Genomic DNA, 19,373 nt, shown 5'->3' on the forward strand with positions numbered 1-19,373 from the left:
CTTAGCATTGGGATTTTGTAGGTGGAAAACCCAGTGCGTACCTAGTAATTTGAAGTATAAATAAATACGCATACGTCGTATATTTGACATACCTGATTATTTCTAAGCCTATTTCCGTTCTGATTGTTACGTTTTTATTAACAAACATCCGCTTGTTTGATTACAACATTTAATTAAGACTTTCTTTACAGCATTGGTGAGATTAGACAATTATCTTAAATAATTAAATTACAAGAGATGTTGGTTCTGAGTCAGACTTTGCGAAAACATTGTGTTTGCCCAAGTCTTAGCTACGTACCAGTTATATCAGCAGGAGCCATTATCTTACGTTATCTTCGCTAATTACTCTGCTAAGTATAAAAGGAGAGGACTAAGACATCTAAACAAATTTTAACGAACGAGCTCATACGAAACACAAGTTACACATACGTTGAAGTGTGAAACGAACGAATTTCGCGTTAAATGAAAGTTAATAATATAACACAAAAATAAACAACACCTGTTCAAAATGAGGATCATTTATTTACTTCTCCTTGTGAGTATTAGATATAGATTTTTATAAAGGATGAGCCCAAATTGTTTGAATGTCTTAAATGAATATAACTCTCAATATGCAGTTATAGACGATCTTGATGTTTCTATATAAATTACTTTTTATTATTGTTCTCATGTAGTGACTTGTGTCGTTTTGGAGAGTAAAATATTTATTTATTTTGTAAGACGATTTTATTTTTTAACCAACACGTGTCAAAAAGTTGAATAACATAAATTATTTGTTGAATTGTATGGTTTTACCGGGTTTTTGCATAGTTGTTAAATTTTTTTGTATTTCCATTTTTCAGGTGTCTTTGTTTTGTCTGGTGAGCGCGAAATATTTGCCAGATGAAAATGCTTCAAGCATTTTGTTAAGGCAGCCAAGATCTGCATCAGATGAATCAAATACTTCGACAGAAGAAACTGAAGAAGACAACACCAACGAGAACGATGACGATTCATGGGAGCGCAAACAAGTCGAAGAGCAGTTAAAACTTCAAGAGAAAAGAGATAAAGCAGAACGAAAACGACTAGAAAAAGAACGGAAACTGCAAGAAAAACAAGAAGAGCAGCAACGTAAACTTCAGGAAAAATTGGCAAAGGAAGAACTTAAGCGACAGGAAGAAGAAATTAAAAGACAAGAAAAATTGGCAAAGGAAGAGCTTAAACGCCAAGAACAGGAAATAAAGAGACAAGAAAAATTGGCAAAAGAAGAGCGTAAGCGTCAGGAGCAAGAATTAAAAAGACAAGAAAAACTAGCCAAAGAGGAGCGTAAACGACAGGAACAAGAGCTAAAGTTACAAGAAAAACTTGCAGAAGAAGAACGCGAACGTGAACAAGAAGTCCAAGAACAGCTAGAAGATATTCAAAAGAAAGCTGAGGAAGAAACTAAACCGGTGATTGACAACTCTGTGGAGTCGACAGAAGAAAATGACCAAATGGATTTGGAAGATATTTGGAAAAGTTATGTGTATTCCAAGTACGGTTTATCTGCTAACAGCAGCGAATTGGAAAAAGATGCTGCAATCAACAGATATATTGTAAACGAACTTGGTGTTAATGTTAATAGTACTAAAGCCGAATACCGCCAAGCCGTTTTACAACTGGTACAAAATAGATTATTAAATAACTCGGCTTCACAAGATAGTTTCCATAGCTACCTGGTCAGTCATGTAAATGCTGTATATATCCAGCGGCTAAGTGCAGAACTAGAAACTAAGATAGCTGAATTAGATAATGATACAGCACTGCTGCAAAATATTAGTTTACCTTGGGTAACTCAGGCGAAGCAGTCTATAGAACAAAAGAGAACAATTCTCCAAACTGTTGTTCAATTTTTATCTAATGTTTTACCTAGTTGGATAACTGGAGGACAAGCCTCTTCGCCTAGTGCTAATGTTCCAAATGCAGGCTCATCTGCTGCTGCCGTTTCCGGTTCATCTTCCTCTACCACTGGTGTTGCCCAAGGATCTACTTCCACTAATGATGTATCCGGGAATGCTTTAGGTACAAGTGCTTCAACTGGTAACAGCGTTTCGGTAAATGATATTTCTGCTCCCTCCGTACCCGCTGCCTCTGATGCCAGTGCCTCAGTAGCTGGCTCATCTGCCCCTGCTGCCTCTGACGCTAGCGCCTCAGTAGCTGGCTCATCTGGACCCGCTGCCTCTGACGCTAGCGCCTCAGTAGCTGGCTCATCTGACCCTGCTGCCTCTGACGCTAGCGCCTCAGTAGCTGGCTCATCTGGACCCGCTGGCTCATCTGGACCCGCTGCCTCTGACGCTAGCGCCTCAGTAGCTGGCTCATCTGGACCCGCTGCCTCTGACGCTAGCGCCTCAGTAGCTGGCTCATCTGGACCCGCTGCCTCTGACGCTAGCGCCTCAGTAGCTGGCTCATCTGGACCCGCTGCCTCTGACGCTAGCGCCTCAGTAGCTGGCTCATCTGGACCCGCTGCCTCTGACGCTAGCGCCTCAGTAGCTGGCTCATCTGGACCCGCTGCCTCTGACGCTAGCGCCTCAGTAGCTGGCTCATCTGGATCTTCTGCCTCTGACGCAAGCGCCTCAGTAGCTGGCTCATCTGCCCCCGCTGCCTCTGACGCTAGCGCCTCAGTAGCTGGCTCATCTGGACCCGCTGCCTCTGACGCTAGCGCCTCAGTAGCTGGCTCATCTGGACCCGCTGCCTCTGCCAGCGCCTCAGTAGCCGGCTCATCTGGATCTTCTGCCTCTGACGCTAGCGCCTCAGTAGCTGGCTCATCTGCCCCGCTGCCTCTGACGCTAGCGCCTCAGTAGCTGGCTCATCTGGATCTTCTGCCTCTGAAGCAAGCGCCTCAGTAGCTGGCTCATCTGCCCCCGCTGCCTCTGATGCCAGTGCCTCAGTAGCTGGCTCATCTGGACCCGCTGCCTCTGACGCTAGCGCCTCAGTAGCTGGCTCATCTGGACCCGCTGCCTCTGACGCTAGCGCCTCAGTAGCTGGCTCATCTGCCCCTGCTGCTTCTGACGCTAGCGCCTCAGTAGCTGGCTCATCTGGACCCTGCCTCTGACGCAAGCGCCTCAGTAGCTGGCTCATCTGGACCCGCTGCCTCTGACGCTAGCGCCTCAGTAGCTGGCTCATCTGGACCCGCTGCCTCTGACGCTAGCGCCTCAGTAGCTGGCTCATCTGCCCCTGCTGCCTCTGACGCAAGCGCCTCAGTAGCTGGCTCATCTGGATCTTCTGCCTCTGAAGCAAGCGCCTCAGTAGCTGGCTCATCTGCCCCCGCTGCCTCTGATGCCAGTGCCTCAGTAGCTGGCTCATCTGCCCCCGCTGCCTCTGAGGCTAGCGCCTCAGTAGCTGGCTCATCTGGATCTTCTGCTTCTGACGCAAGCGCCTCAGTAGCTGGCTCATCTGCCCTGCTGCGCTAGCGCCTCAGCAACTGGCTCATCTGCCCCGCTGCCTCTGATGCTAGTGCCTCAGTAGCTGGCTCATCTGCCCCGCTGCCTCTGACGCTAGCGCCTCAGTAGCTGGCTCTTCTGGATCCGCTGCCTCTGACGCTAGCGCCTCAGTAGCTGGCTCATCTGGACCCGCTGCCTCTGACGCTAGTGCCTCAGTAGCTGGCTCATCTGCCCCGCTGCCTCTGACGCTAGCGCCTCAGTAGCTGGCTCATCTGCCCCGCTGCCTCTGCCAGCGCCTCTGGCCCTGCTCTCCATGCCTGCCTCAGTAGCTGGCTCATCTGCCCCCCTCTGCCAGTCCTCCCCTGCCTCTGATGCCAGTGCTATCTGCGCTCCAGTAGCTGGCTCATCTGGACCTGCTGCCTCTGACGCTAGCGCTTCAGTATCTGGCTCATCTGGACCCGCTGCCTCTGATGCCAGTGCCTCAGTAGCTGGCTCATCTGGATCCTCTGCCTCTGACGCTAGCGCCTCAGTAGCTGGCTCATCTGGACCCGCTGCCTCTGACGCTAGCGCCTCAGTATCTGGCTCATCTGCCCCCGCTGCCTCTGACGCTAGCGCCTCAGTAGCTGGCTCATCTGGACCCGCTGCCTCTGATGCCAGTGCCTCAGTAGCTGGCTCATCTGCCCCCGCTGCCTCTGATGCCAGTGCCTCAGTAGCTGGCTCATCTGGATCCTCTGCCTCTGACGCTAGCGCCTCAGTAGCTGGCTCATCTGGACCCGCTGCCTCTGACGCTAGCGCTTCAGTATCTGGCTCATCTGCCCCCGCTGCCTCTGATGCCAGTGCCTCAGTAGCTGGCTCATCTGGATCCTCTGCCTCTGACGCTAGCGCCTCAGTAGCTGGCTCATCTGGACCCGCTGCCTCTGACGCTAGCGCCTCAGTATCTGGCTCATCTGGACCCGCTGCCTCTGACGCTAGCGCCTCAGTAGCTGGCTCATCTGTACCTGCAGCCGCTGATGTAAGCAACTCTGTATCTGTTTCATCTGGACCCGCCGCCGCAGATGCTAGCGTCTCAGGAGATGCTCAGTCAGCCCAAGCCTCCACTGATGCTGTCAACGCAGTAGTTGTTCCAGCCGCTGCTGACGCATCCAACTCAGTAGTTGTTGCATCTGAGCCCGCCGCTGCTGATACTTCGAGCTCAGTAGTTGTTGCATCTGAGCCCGCCGCTGCTGATGCTTCGAGCTCAGTAGTTGTTGCATCTGAGCCCGCCGCTGCTGATGCTTCGAGCTCAGTAGTTGTTGTTTCTGAGCCCGCCGCTGCTGATGCTTCGAGCTCAGTAGTTGTTGTTTCTGAGCCCGCCGCTGCTGATGCTTCGAGCTCAGTAGTTGTTGTTTCTGAGCCCGCTGCTACTGATGCTTCGAGCTCAGTAGTTGTTGTTTCTGAGCCCGCCGCTGCTGATGCTTCGAGCTCAGTAGCTGTCCCATCTGAACCCACCGCTGCTGACGCATCCAACTCAGTAGTTGTTGCATCTGAACCCGCCGCCGCTGACGCATCCAACTCAGTAGTTGTTGCATCTGAACCCGCCCTTGCTGATGCATCGAGCTCAGTAGCTGTCGCTTCTGAACCCGCCGCCGCTGACAGTTCAAACTCAGTAGTTGTTGCATCTGAACCCGCCCCTGCTGATGCATCGAGCTCAGTAGCTGTCGCTTCTGAACCCGCCGCCGCTGACGGTTCAAACTCAGTAGTTGTTGCATCTGAACCCGCCCCTGCTGATGCGTCAAGCTCAGTAGTTGTTGCATCTGAACCCGCCCCTGCTGATGCATCGAGCTCAGTAGCTGTCGCTTCTGAACCCGCTGCCGCTGACGCATCCAACTCAGTAGTTGTTGCATCTGAACCCGCCCCTGCTGATGCATCGAGCTCAGTAGCTGTCGCTTCTGAACCCGCTGCCGCTGACGCATCCAACTCAGTAGTTGTTGCATCTGAACCCGCTGCTGCTGACGCATCGAGCTCAGTAGCTGTCGCATCTGACCCCGCCGCTGCTGACGCACCGAGCTCAGTAGCTGTCGCTTCTGAACCCGCCGCCGCTGACGGTTCAAACTCAGTAGTTGTTGCATCTGAACCCGCCCCTGCTGATGCATCGAGCTCAGTAGCTGTCGCTGCCGCTGAAGCATCCAACTCAGTAGTTGTTGTATCTGAACCCGCCGCCGCTGACGCATCCAACTCAGTAGTTGTTGTATCTGAACCCGCCCCTGCTGATGCATCGAGCTCAGTTGCTGTCGCTTCTGAACCCGCTGCCGCTGACGGTTCAAACTCAGTAGTTGTTGCATCTGAACCCGCCTCTGCTGATGCGTCAAGCTCAGTAGTTGTTGCATCTGAACCTGCTGCTGCTGACGCATCGAGCTCAGTAGTTGTTGCATCTGAACCCGCCGCTGCTGATGCGTCAAGCTCAGTAGTTGTTGCATCTGAACCCACCCCTGCTGATGCGTCAAGCTCAGTAGTTGTTGCATCTGAACCCGCCGCTGCTGATGCATCGAGCTCAGTTGCTGTTGCTTCTGAACCCGCTGCCGCTGACGGTTCAAACTCAGTAGTTGTTGCATCTGAACCCGCTGCTGCTGATGCATCTAGCCCAGTAGTTGTTGCATCTGAGCCCGCCGCTGCTGACGCATCGAGCTCAGTAGCTGTCGCTTCTGAACCCGCTGCCGCTGATGGTTCAAACTCGGTAGCTGTCCCTTCTGAACCCGCTGCCGCTGACGCATCGAGCTCAGTAGTTGTTGCATCTGAACCCACCCCTGCTGATGCATCGAGCTCAGTAGCTGTCGCTTCTGAACCCGCTGCCGCTGATGGTTCAAACTCAGTTGTTGTTGCATCTGAACCCGCCACTGCTGATGCATCGAGCTCAGTAGTTGTTGCATCTGAACCCGCCCCTGCTGATGCGTCAAGCTCAGTAGTTGTTGCATCTGAACCCGCCCCTGCTGATGCGTCAAGCTCAGTAGTTGTTGCATCTGAACCCGCCGCTGCTGATGCATCGAGCTCAGTAGCTGTCGCTTCTGAACCCGCTGCCGCTGATGGTTCAAACTCGGTAGCTGTCCCTTCTGAACCCGCTGCCGCTGACGCATCGAGCTCAGTAGTTGTTGCATCTGAACCCACCCCTGCTGATGCATCGAGCTCAGTAGCTGTCGCTTCTGAACCCGCTGCCGCTGATGGTTCAAACTCAGTTGTTGTTGCATCTGAACCCGCCACTGCTGATGCATCGAGCTCAGTAGTTGTTGCATCTGAACCCGCCGCCGCTGACGCATCAAACTCGGTTGTTGTGGCATCTGAACCCGCCCCTGCTGACGTATCAAACTCAGTTGTTGTTGCATCTGAACCCGCCGCTGCTGATGCATCGAGCTCAGTAGCTGTTGTATCTGAGCCCGCCCCTGCTGATGCGTCTAGCTCAGTAGTTGTTGCATCTGAGCCCGCCGCTGCTGACGCAGCACCCCTTGATGCAAGCGCTTCCTTGGATGTTCCTCTTGAGCCCGTTCCCACTGATGCCGTAGCAACTGACGCCTCGTCCGCCGGCGTATCAGTAGACGCTTCATCTGTCACAGTACCCATTGACGCTAATGCTTCGGTAGCCGTTCCTTCTGATGTCGTTGGCCCAGTAGACGCATCTGCTGTTGTAGTTTCGACTGATGCAGTCCCTGCTGTAGAAACCGTGACTGATGCAGTTCCCACCGACGTTGCTGGGGCACCTGTCACTGAGGCAGCAGTCAATGTTAACTCTGAACCAGCTGTTGATGCCGTAAACACAGTTACCCCTCAAGTTGCACAGGAAAATACCAACACGCCTATTGTACCTAAATCATTAAATGGGGAGGAGTTATATCCAGTCCCCTTTGAAGCCGGTGCGTCTTTATTGGAAGTAACAACACAGTAATGAGGAATTGTATTATATTTGTATAATGTTATAATAAGAATCAATGTTTCATGTTTATTTAATTAAATAAGGTCTGGCATTTTACTCTATGTTTTTTATTTATAATTAATAAAACAATTTAATAAAATTTAACCCTTTATTATCTAATGACTCTCTTAGTAACAATTTACAAATGTTTGGTTTTACAATAGGTATCATTAAATGGAATGCAAAATAGAGGTAATTTCTCGCAAACGTTCCTTACTAATTACAACTATACTATAAATTATAATTTAAATAAAGTTAAAATAATATTTACTAAAATAAATTTTAAAGTAGCTGTGTCAAATCCAGTACTTGTTAGCTGCATTAGGTGGATTTGGATAGTTGTGTTGTGACAGGGGATCGGACACATTTGGGAAAGAATATGGATCGTTCATGTACTTATATTCACTAGACAGCCCTGCAAGACTCATGTTCAAAGAATTGTGTGAGGGACTCCAGTTAGAGGGGGCAGAAGGATCCACAGATACTTTGGAGTAATCAGCAGGAACTTTTGGATATTCATTATTTGGTAACGTTTTGCTGTATTCGTCTCCAGGAGGTTTTTCGAAAGCGTCTTCCCTGGGCTCTATCACCTCATCACTGTTTACTTTGTCTTCCACTTCAGCCTCTTTTGGTAAATAGTTTATTGGTTTGTTATAAATGTCGCTACTTGGGTATCGAGCGTAATCGTTTCTTGGTATACCACTGTCCAGTAGTTGGCTGTGGGGTGGAGGGTTGCCTCCAGGTACAAGATGGCCAAAAGTTGACCCAGAGGTGCTAGGAAATGCAGCATTTTGGAATGCTTGGTTCAAATGCTGAGACTGCGCCATAAGTTGGTTATAGTTAGCATATTTCTGGTGGTGCCAAGCAGCATCAGGGTGTTGTGGATGGTGTTGAGATAACGATGGTATTTCCCCGGCAGGATAAGGACATGGTATTTGAGGCATGGGTATCGCTGAATAACCTCCGATTCCTGGACTTGGATTCGATCCAGTATGCTTTCGCAGACGAGCACGCCGGTTGGAGAACCAGACCTGAAAACAAAAGAAGGTTTTTTTATATGGATTTAGGAGCTACAAAATAACAAGAACTGTAATAACAAAAAGCAATTGCTATCATGACAAGTTTGTTTTATGTGAATAATATTTGTGATGATGGAAGGAAGGGAAAACAGAACTATGTGCAAACACTTTGAAAGTGACAGTGGTTGCGCATATAAATGTTGATGATAGATAAAAACAATGTGTTCTTGGGAGATATCTCATTACAGACGTTTATGTAATTATCTTAACGTTACCTACAATCTTATCATTTAATGCAATGAGTTTTCATATGCCTTTCAAACTAAATAGTAATGGCGCAGTGACACAAATAGGTATTTTAGAGACAATTAACCTGGAAACCACAATCCCAAGAAAGAAAAAGAAGCTTTGACAGAACACAACAATTTACTAAAATTCGTCAATCGCCAAAAATACATTTTTTCATTCAAATATTTTCAAAATTTTAGGCGATATTAACAGGACTAGCTAGACTTATTGGACCATATCAAAAAGAATATATGTGTACGCTGCTAACAAGAATCACTCATACTTTTCTAATCAGAATCCTTAAACCTATTAATCTATAACTAATAAGTAAGATGTATCAACATATAAGCACAGATTACTTTTTATTGGACAAACATTACTTATTGGTTGATACATCTTAAACCAATTGGCACATAACTATCGGAGTGACTATTGGATAAAGAAGTTTTGGGCTCACGTTTATGTAAAGTATTCCAATTAGCATGTCGCCCTTCGTCACGTGACAAGAGTTACCATAATGAACTAATCTGAAACGGTAAGGCATATTCTAGCCAACATCTTCTTATACAGCTTCATAATAAGTGCTTTTCCACCGCGTTTGTCTAACTTCTCGATTGAGTTACGATGGAATTCGATAGCTTATCTATGTGTTGATTTGCTTACTAGAGTTAGGAATTAGAAATAACTTGTATTGGGCTAAGGTATAAGAAACTACTGGAGGAATTTTCGTATAGTTTTCACTAATAGACAATCAGAGTGATTCAATGGGCAAGGAATATTATTATCATCCACGCAAAGACTAGCTTCTGAACTAATAAATGGAAATATAATATACATACTTGTATCCTCGCTTCAGTAAGTCCAGTCTGCAGAGCCAGTTCCTCCCTGGTATACACATCAGGGTACTGAGTCCTATGGAAGGCTCGCTCTAAGGCATCCAGCTGTTCTCCAGTGAACGTGGTGCGGGATCGACGCTGCTTCCTCTTCAGCGTCAACCCTGGCTCCGAGTCTATGTCTGATGAGTCGGAACCACGGCCTGGAAATAATGCATATGTTAGAAATAAATATATAATACATATTTAATTTGAATTAGATATTGAAGAATTTTAGGATTGATTATTTTGATTACTAGTATAGAAAAGATTAATATAAATAAGTTTTTTTTTTAATTAGGTGCTAGTTATTTCATTTTATATTCGATATTTTCACAAAGAGAAATTAATTAATGGATTCAAACATGAAACAAATTAGAATCAATATCAAAAGGATTAAAGTATTAATTATCTTAAAAGTGATCTCGATTATGATCAAGATTACCAATGACCGGCTTTTGTCTATAAAGATTCCAGATGTCTCTAATGATTAAATAGAACAAGATAAACTGTCGCCTTCCTGAGGCGATCCTATAATTTATTTGACGCTATATTACAGCAATTTGTCTTCATCTCTTTTTTTGAAACACGCGTTATTTATTAACGGAGTATTTTTTGTGTAAACCCACATCATGTTTTAATTCGCCTAAATCAAGAACGGCGGGGCTCGCGGGTCGATCTCATTTATAAATCGGTAGCGGTATCCTACGGAAACTTATTAAAAAACACCCGCAACAATACACGGCTTTGGCCTTAAAACTGATTTTAAAAAATGCGGCTTATATTAATAGCCTTTTGAAAGAAGTCAAAATTGAATGAGATGAAAAAATAGGGGCTCAGCGTGGCGCGGAATAAGGAACACCCAGCGAGGCGGCTCCTTTGTCGGCCTCTTTGCTGTTCGGGTGACATTTTGGCACCATTCAATATTTTGGTGTCGCGAGCTGGATTTATGACATGTAAGGCGAAAGCACGGGTTTAATACGACACCCACAGAATTAAATTGGTAGGTGCGCAAACATGCAAGCTAACAAGCAATTTGTGTAGGCTGTTTGAAGTACGCAAGTTTACTAAAGTAAAACTTAAGAAGTTACATATTTAATCTGTAAGCTTTCTTTAAAACAAAATAAACATAAACATATTTATCGTTGCCATTGAATCATATTAGATGGCTACTTATTACACCTGCTACCCTAGGCAAAATACAGAAAAATTGCGCATTAATATTTTTTTAGAAAAAACTGTCACATCTCATTTAAAGTTTATAATTTGTGTATGACCATAAAAACAATATTTTCAGTGCTTTATCTTACCAAAACTGTTTAAGTTTGAAAACAATACAAGCTTTGAGAAAATTGTTTTATTGCAAAAGTTTTATAAGCCACTTTTTGGTCTACATCAATTATTTTATTTTACTAATTTGTTTTCTCATAATGATGCATCGGCATAATTAAACGCACGAGGCAACATATCTAAAGCACAAAGGCTGCGACAAATAAAAAACAACGCATTGTAATAAAATGATTTACATTGCTCAAATTCTCCGGCTGGCCGAGACAGGGACAGATTTATTTAGTCTTTTTTGTTACGTCCTGATCATAACGTATGAGGCTAAATACAAATCAAAAACACGAAAGAATCAAGAGCGATTTAAAACTTTATGTGGAGGTCGTAAAGTCCACTCCAGTTGTTTTCATTGTGGAGAAGCACTAAAGCAAAACTATGAGGGATTTTATGTTCAAAGAAAGGCGAGAGGTTTATGGACGCGTGGTACGTGGGAGAGGGCGAGAGAACTTTGGCGATTGCCGAAATGTGACCCCGTGAAGAGGTGCGCGCGCGGCTCCGCTCAAAAGTCATAATTTGGGAGTTGAAAGAGCGGCGGCGAGGGTTTAACACCTTCATAATCTGGGTTCATTAAAACGGTCGGGTCGGCCTTTGTTTCAGCGGGTTGTTTCGATGTTAACAGATGGTCGGATTAGCACGTCTGCGTATTGTGGGCGGCGTTGCTTGTTTCTTACCGCACGCTCACCAGCTTCTTGCTTTTAATATAATATTGCTAAATCTTTTTTGCCTATTAATACATCTGACAACTTGTGTGTTTAAATATTCGAGAACCGTTGGAAGTTACCGTATTGGATATAAGTAATTATGTCACTTTTATGTTAGTCCATGATATAGGGTATCACTTTAATAATTTTAAATCAAGATAAATTTCATTCTTGCTAATTTATTAGCACTAACAATTAGAAATAAACAAATGTAAAACTATCAATAACTGGGAACGTCCAAACAATCTAAATAATGTCCATAATTTACAATGATTTCAATAGGTTTTCTTTAATACTTCTTAGTAAAATTGAACAGAACAAATGGATGAGTAGTTTAATTACGACGCGCACTTCAGGCACTAACTTGTAATGAAGATAGTACAAGATACGTCTATCACCACTTAGAAGTACAATAGTTTTATTAAAATAAATTCTGTAAGGTCGTAAAGAGACCCCATAAAGCTATGATGTAAGCTTGTTAATGCTCATTCAAAAGTACTCCGCCTCCTCTTTGTCGGCCGTCTTCGGCCACTTCCGGACAACCTCGTGTCTTTCTGGGAGGGCTCATTGAATAATGTGATGAGACAAAATTGTCTTGAATACAACGCGAGGTAATAAATGCCCACTAAATAATTGTGAGGCCTCGCGTGATAGGCGACAGGTTTACATGGACATACCCAGTGAAAGTGCATGTCCACTGATCAGAATAAGACTAATTTAATGCTCCGAATTGCCTATAGAAATGGTGAATGTCATCATTTCTCAATGTTGTCGCAAATTGCATTATACTTATGTGACAAGATTGAAAACTGTTGTACTGTTATTTGGCAGGCGTTTGAATGTCATTCGATGGCAAGTCTAGATGTAGGTTCAAATCTAAGTACCTAACCAATTATTTTTTAAAGTTGGCAAGTTGTGATTCAATTAGAGATCCATACAGTGATATAAACTGGAAGCGGTTTTCAGGAGCTTTAAAATTTGCGATAAGAAACGCATTTGTTAGTATTAAAATTCTGCTGTTCAAATCGTGAAGTATCATAGTGCTTTGGAACTAAAAATTATTTGCTTCGATTGTGGATTTATACTCTTTGTTAGTATTGACATAAAGTCTAAGACGCGTAGAGCCCTGTGTTAATCCAACTCAGATATAGAGTGATTGCGTTAGTCTCACTGGTGGTTCGATAATCGCCTCTGCGGCCGCGGCGACATTAGTTGATTCTAACGACCGATGTTATTAAACAAATGCGAGATTTTATCGCCCTCCCGCACTCTTTTGTTTTGCCTTGATGCTTCGGTGCGGCTGTGAAAGCACAGCGAGTCGTTTGCTCATAATGTTGTATATCGAAAGTACTTCAGCAGAAATGTTTCGTGTCTAATCTCTACGGCCTATTACAATAACTTTTCTCATTTTTTAAATAACCTCCAAAAAGTAAAATTGAATCGACCAGTCCCTTACTACGTGTGAAAGTTTTGAGTTCGTTGATTTGCATTGCTGCAATAAATTATGCGATGATGCAAATTAAGTGAGGTCGTCTTTGTGTGATGCCTCATAATAGTGATCATAATTTAACTGCTATTTCGTGGGAAAAGAACAAGTTGATGCTTTTTAATACTTAAAGCTTCTTTAACTAAATCATCCGAGCAGTGCCTTTATTTTCATCTAGTCTATAACTTATCAACAAATTCGATTGGTAAATGTCTACGTTGGGTGATGATTTAAGCTTGGTTAAAATTTTCATCTGAATAAGAAACATCTTTTATTTACTCACTAAGAAGAAAAGCTTTAAGATACGAAATTCTGTTAACGTTATATCTTGGTAAATATTCGGACTCTTGCAACAAATTGCCTTAAAATACGATCTTAACTAAATTATTGGGAAATGTAATCGTGGCAAATATGTATTATGTACGAGTACAAGTACTGAGCGCAGGCGCAGCCTAGAGTTGTTGATTACATTTCAATGGGTCATAAATTTGTTATGAAGGCGTAATTATTGCTCTGATTGCATACTTCAACCGTTAAAGTTTATCAAATACCTAAACACACAATAATCGAATGGTATCGAATATTTGTATATTTTTAGGTATTAAGGCAGATGATGATATGAACTGAATTATGTACTTTTACGAAGATAATGAACTGTTGAATACAAAATACTTAAGTAAAGTATTAATATTAACAGATTATAATATACCTAAGTAAAACCATAAATAAACATAAAATAAATATAATACTAACACTACAAATATTTTTTAGAAATGTAAGTCTTGTAAACTGTGTAAGGAAAATAAAGCTCATTAAATTATTATTATTAAGTATAACCAGTCCTGGTTCTTGTGAAAAGTCGTATTCTTCACAAGATCGAATTCATTGACAAGAAACTCCATTAAAACATTGTACAAAACAACATTTAAAACTGCCCACCGGCAAAACCTTTTTAATATCGGATTACGACTGTGGGATGTATTTAGCTAGACAGAACGTAATCCTTTAGAGCAGATTTCATTTTTATCCATGAATTTTATTAATTGGTTTCCAGGTAATTCCTATTGTGAAAATTTTATAGAATTTAATTTTATAGAAATGCGATACACGTGTCGAATATTTTTTATTTTGTATTTGCTTTGATATTTTCGTCATTCACAGGGAGAGCGTACTTTTATGACGTGTGCACTTACAATGGCGTCTAAACCGATTTATTAGCCAAGGCACCTATTTTTTCTAAGGAAATCAGCTTGCTGCGAAGGACATTAATTTATAGTGTCTTGTCCAAGTGACACAAATGCACTCTCTAGTCCTAGCTCTCAAAGATCAGAGAGAGAGATCAGGAAGAACGACATTTATGTGTTCTCCGATGTACCAACAGACAAGATCCCGTGAACAGTGGTCTAGCCCATCAGTAGTCGGTACTGGCAAATAGCATACAAATAACAGTTTTCATCCAATCAATTTCACATTGTCAATAAAATGAAGTGATGCAAAACCGTTTAGTTGTTGCAGCTACACAATCAAATCGATTCTTTGACCTAACTGATGCACATACAAGTGCTCTAATAGGTAATTTAATAGAACCAGTTAAAAGACGTGTATACTATTTACAATGAAAATAAATACGGTTAAGGAAATCGATTCGTTAGAAAAAGTTGCGTAAGATCAAAGAGGCGAGGTGGGCGGCTCTGCTTTGGTCGGGAAGCTCCAAAGCTAAGGCAACAGGTACATACGGCACATTCAAAGGACAATTAAACTTGGTGACAAAATAGACCAACAATGACACTACAACCAAAACATGTTACGTAGATTGTTCGTATTTCAGCACTATCGAGACGCGCGGCAGGCGACCGCGGTACACTTTGTCGGTCACCTTTTCGCCCATTCGCCTTTTTCACTCATTCGCAAACGCCGCCCTTTGAGGCGTCGAGAACAAACTTCAATATTTCAAATGGCAACAATGACGACGTAAGATTTGTGTGCGGAAATTGATTTTTTGAACTCAACCCGTGAGAAAGCTTTGACAGGTTGCGGCATAAAAGTCGCAGAATAACCTTTTGTCGGTGGGAAGTTGTGCAATGTTTGTTGGGCCGACAAAGTTTTATATGATCGGAAGTAAAATTGATTTGCGCTGTGATGAGCGTTACAGAAAAGTTTGCGATTATTGTTAGTTTTTGAGTGGAAAAGGAGTTTATTGCATGAATATTTTTTGTGTTAAAAATGCCATGAAGAATTGGTGTTTTTACGCTACATCTTTTAAGTCACGATTTAGCATAAGTTAGTGTTATTTTATTAAATACTGACCTCCAAGTATTCCGTCGATGCTGTAGTCCTTTTTGCCGTCCGGGTCCCTCGCTCCGCCGCGCAGGAGTCGCGAGATGGACGAGATGCTGGGTGGGTCCGACACGCCCTCCTGTAACCGAACGCGTTTGTCTCTCACTGCCTTATTATCAGTTTAACGTATTGCCTTGATGACCATTTTGTTGCGAAATAAGGACACGCTTAAACTGGGGTTGTGTAACATTTTGGACAATTTATTTGAAAAGGGATCTTATTTTTTATATTGCTTTTCATTATCTAATCTAATTGTGAGTTTTAATGAGACTATTTTTTTCATTTACTTATCTCAAACAGAAGCGCAATGAATAGACAGAAATAGTGATAGTCGGCGTTCAGTAAAAAGGTTTCTCCATCAATTAATGAAGTAGGATTACCAGGCAGAATTATAAATAGGTACAATACTGGTACCTAGTTTAATTCGTCATGAAATGATTCTGAAAAGTTCGTAGTGAAAATATACACATAAATATACATAATCCTTTATCCGATAAATATTTTCCAATTCTACCAAACGATACCGCCTACATAGGACATTTTTAACAAATCCTCATTAGCGATCGTATTTTTATTGCAGCTTTATTTAGATATAAAATAACTGAAATAAAATCCATAGGAATATTTTTCATTTATATTACAAAAATATAGCTTTTGACTTCATTTATAAATAAACAACAGCAAAAGAAGGATTATTTTTATGCATTCGGTTTTAAAAGGGTGTATAAAATTGCACTCACCTTTATTAATTTCTCCCTTATTTCCCAAGAAAAGATACCAGGGTTCTGTCTCTTGAGCTCTTCGATTCTGGCTTCGACTTCAGGCGTGGCGACGCGCGGCTTTGACCCGCCAATCACCCCTGGTCTTATAGAACCCGTCTCCTAGGCGAGAGTGATCGTTGTTTTATTAAAGATCCATATGATTTTATCAAAATACCTTTCGGGTTGATTTGAAAATACTTAAAATATTCTGAATTTAATATATTTTTTGTACAAAATCCAATAAATATTGCTTCTACCAATAGAAGCAACATTCTTTCATATTCAAATAGGGCTGTTTATTGGAAAGTCTCTCGCGGTTTGGCAACATCGCAAGTGCCTTCGTAACCCAAAAAGACAGATAAAATTCAATAGATTTCTTCGAAGATTCGGTAAGCACATTAAATACAAAATTCATTATAAAGTATAAACAGTATTGCTATCAATATTTACTCAACGACAACGTCAAAATTGGTTATTTTATTTGACGATGCAAATGGTTTTAGACGTTTATTTGTCTCATCGATTATGGCTCAATCTCGATTGCTATTAAAGCGAAATTATAATAGTTTAAGTAGTAATAAAATTACGTTAACAAACGTTGTACAAGTGGGAGTACTTTGTTTTAGATGTATGTAAGCAGGTAGTAGGTAGCAGAGGTCGTTCCCTATACTCGCGGAGCGTGGCGAAACGCTTCCTGGGCGAAACAATCGCTATTATGATGGTGCTATAGCGCCTATAGGAGCGATGGTGAAAACGAACCTTCAGGCTCGGCTGGCCAGCAGATCAATGGCGATTGTTTGCCGCCTGACCAGTCGATACGCGTAGGCGGCGACCCGACCACTATTCACATAATACTCTTATGTCTATAAAATCGGGAACGTTGTGTTTCGGACACAATCGTAAGTTATTGTTTTCATGTGTTTTATGTATATTCTTGAGCCGACGTATAGCTCGATTTATTAAGTTGCAATAAAAGTATTTTAAGAGTTTTCGAATGCTACATACAATTTCTACTTATAGCTTTTCGGTCTACTCTTTTAAAATAAATACGTTTAGGTATGATTTTATGTGGCGGCGTTTACAAATAAAATACTTAGTTTAATTTACTTACTTAAAATATATTTTGTTGAAAACGAGTTGAAGTTATATTTCAATTCCTAACAAAATTATTTACAGTTTTTACTTGACTGAGCGGCAAACGAAATTTAACATTTCACTTTATTTTCGTACAGTTATTTCAGGCGCCGGTCTAGAACATCATTATTGGTGGTTGTTACACAATTTGTTTTGAAAGCAGGCTTGAATTTTTCAGACTGAAATGTATGAAATGGAGTACAATGGATGTTTTTGTTGTAAGTTGTCACTCACCTGGTATCTGTTGAGTATCTTGGAGACGCAGCCGTGCGAGACGCGCAGCTGGCGCGAGATGACGCAGGGCCGCACTCCCGCCGCCGCCATCTCCACGATCTTCAGTCGGATGTGGTTCGGCAGCGGACGACCGTTGATGAAGAGCCCTCCCAATTGGTTGACTCGCCCTTGCCCTATGGAAATAGACCAGTTTGGTACAGATATGCTGTTGGGAAAAGTGGTTTGCTGCAACTGAGGATCGTTAAAGACTTTTCTTTGATGGTTTTATGACGTCTTCTTTTGTAGACATTATTCTTCTTAAAGTTCTTTAGTAGGGGTGCGAAGATTAGTTGTCTAGTTGGAGACAATGAAAATTATAATAGAATGATAGTTGGAATGGTAAGAAAAGGGTTGTAATTGTAGAAAATTCTAATTAGAATTTATTGTAATGGTTTTTCTCAGTTAAGGCCGACTAGTTAATCTTTTTAGAAGTTTTTGGTCTTCTGTTTCTTTATCTGTTGACAATAGTATTTTATACAGAGATTGGTTCACGGTGAACGTTATTTTGAAAATATTTCTTATAGGTAATGTGAATTGTACTCACGAACCTAAAGTAAATTCCGCCGCTGACACATTCGGCTCGTCAACTTGATACATGAAATAGTTTTTGAGTTTGAGTTTGATGAAGGTTTAATTTTTTTTACAAATAAATTTTGATTTAGTTTTACTATCAAAAAAGAGGTTAAGAATTAAAATAAAACAATAGACAAAAGTAAAAGCTAATTTCTGTTAATAAAAAAAATGAAAAAAACTTATGTACCCTTACCTACCCACACATCCATACCATTTTGGTGTCTTTCCATAATGGTATGAGATTCAGTACGCTTCCATCAACAAACGCGAACACAAATACTAAATCACTATAGTTTGAGTCCATGCATGTTACCGTCACACTAGTAACAGCTAGCTTCAACAAAAAACATCGCACCGAGCTTTATATCATTTAAGCGTTAACACCGTAAAAACGCCACGAATAATGATAAATATCTGTTTACATTAAATTAAGCGGACGAGATCAAAACACATAATTTAAATTGATTATCACCCATTTGTATTTACATAATTAAAACGACATGTTTAATTAATTACGATGTCATAAATATTGTGATCGGAATAAATGTCTCGGGCGTAGCGACGCGTTCGGTGTTAGACGTCAGTTGTATCCAACTATATTCATGAAGGCTATCTGGCGACGTCGTTTTTTGGATTTGGAAAAAGATCGATAGATCGCGTTATCTTTTTTTAGTGCGCGTGAGTGCAGTAGAGGAGGTTGTGTAGTGAACTGAGAGTGCCTGTGTTCGTGCGGACACGGCAGGGTGTGGTGGTGTGCGTGATGCTCGGGAGGCTGTGTTGAGGGCCTGCTGTCTCTGTGTGGGTGAGTGCATGGTACACTCCCACTACGCCAGTGTGAGCCTGTAGAGGAGCCATGCAGTGGGGGGCGACAGTTTTCAGAAAAACTACATCTCAAAAATTTCACCAGAATAATTCAAAAAGCACAAAGCACGCACTGATTAAACTTCCACTAGACACAAAGCTTAAAAAAGAAAAATATATTTCTACGCCTTAAAATATGATGGTACCGTCCACAACTAGGCACTATACTAATTATTACGACAATGTGTTAACATAATATTTATTCAGTTTTTAAATTCAGTTGAAATGTTTGTCACCCGAGTGCGGTACCAAAACAGGCGCTTGCGCCGATGGAGGGGCTGAGTTCTGCCCACTCATTCACCGCAGAGCAACAGAAATATACTTGTCCCCTTCTATTGAACTATGCTCGGTATTTGAGAGGTTTTTTATTTCAGTATTGAATATTT

At 42.3% G+C, this 19,373-nt stretch overlaps 2 protein-coding genes across 6 annotated transcripts; one reads left to right on the top strand and one right to left on the bottom strand.

Annotated features, from left to right (window-relative positions):
- The first annotated feature begins 357 nt into the window (after positions 1–357).
- On the top strand, positions 358–7,395 carry LOC110380237 (mucin-19). The gene is made up of 4 exons (XM_064039270.1): positions 358–535; positions 843–2,815; positions 3,077–3,398; positions 3,607–7,395. The coding sequence occupies exons 1-4, from the start codon at positions 509–511 to the stop codon at positions 7,309–7,311; spliced, it is 6,027 nt and encodes a 2,008-aa protein (XP_063895340.1). The 5' UTR covers positions 358–508; the 3' UTR covers positions 7,312–7,395.
- Positions 7,077–19,076, bottom strand: LOC110380238 (protein gooseberry-neuro). 5 transcript variants are annotated; one of them, XM_049851883.2, is made up of 7 exons: positions 18,320–19,076; positions 18,102–18,140; positions 17,515–17,687; positions 16,126–16,263; positions 15,356–15,464; positions 9,485–9,681; positions 7,077–8,369 (listed from the first exon to the last, which is right to left on the bottom strand). In XM_049851883.2, exons 1-7 carry the CDS (start codon positions 18,354–18,356, stop codon positions 7,635–7,637), a joined length of 1,428 nt encoding a protein of 475 aa, XP_049707840.2. In that variant the 5' UTR covers positions 18,357–19,076; the 3' UTR covers positions 7,077–7,634. The 5 variants fall into 5 exon arrangements, with proteins under 5 accessions (XP_049707840.2, XP_049707837.2, XP_049707849.1 ...); XM_049851880.2 differs by having other exon boundaries at positions 16,126–16,266; positions 18,320–19,075; XM_049851892.2 differs by having other exon boundaries at positions 16,126–16,266; positions 18,324–19,074.
- Positions 19,077–19,373: the final 297 nt, after the last annotated feature.

This window comes from Helicoverpa armigera, chromosome 18 (genome assembly GCF_030705265.1).
Source record: "Helicoverpa armigera isolate CAAS_96S chromosome 18, ASM3070526v1, whole genome shotgun sequence".
NCBI lineage: Eukaryota > Metazoa > Arthropoda > Insecta > Lepidoptera > Noctuidae > Helicoverpa > Helicoverpa armigera.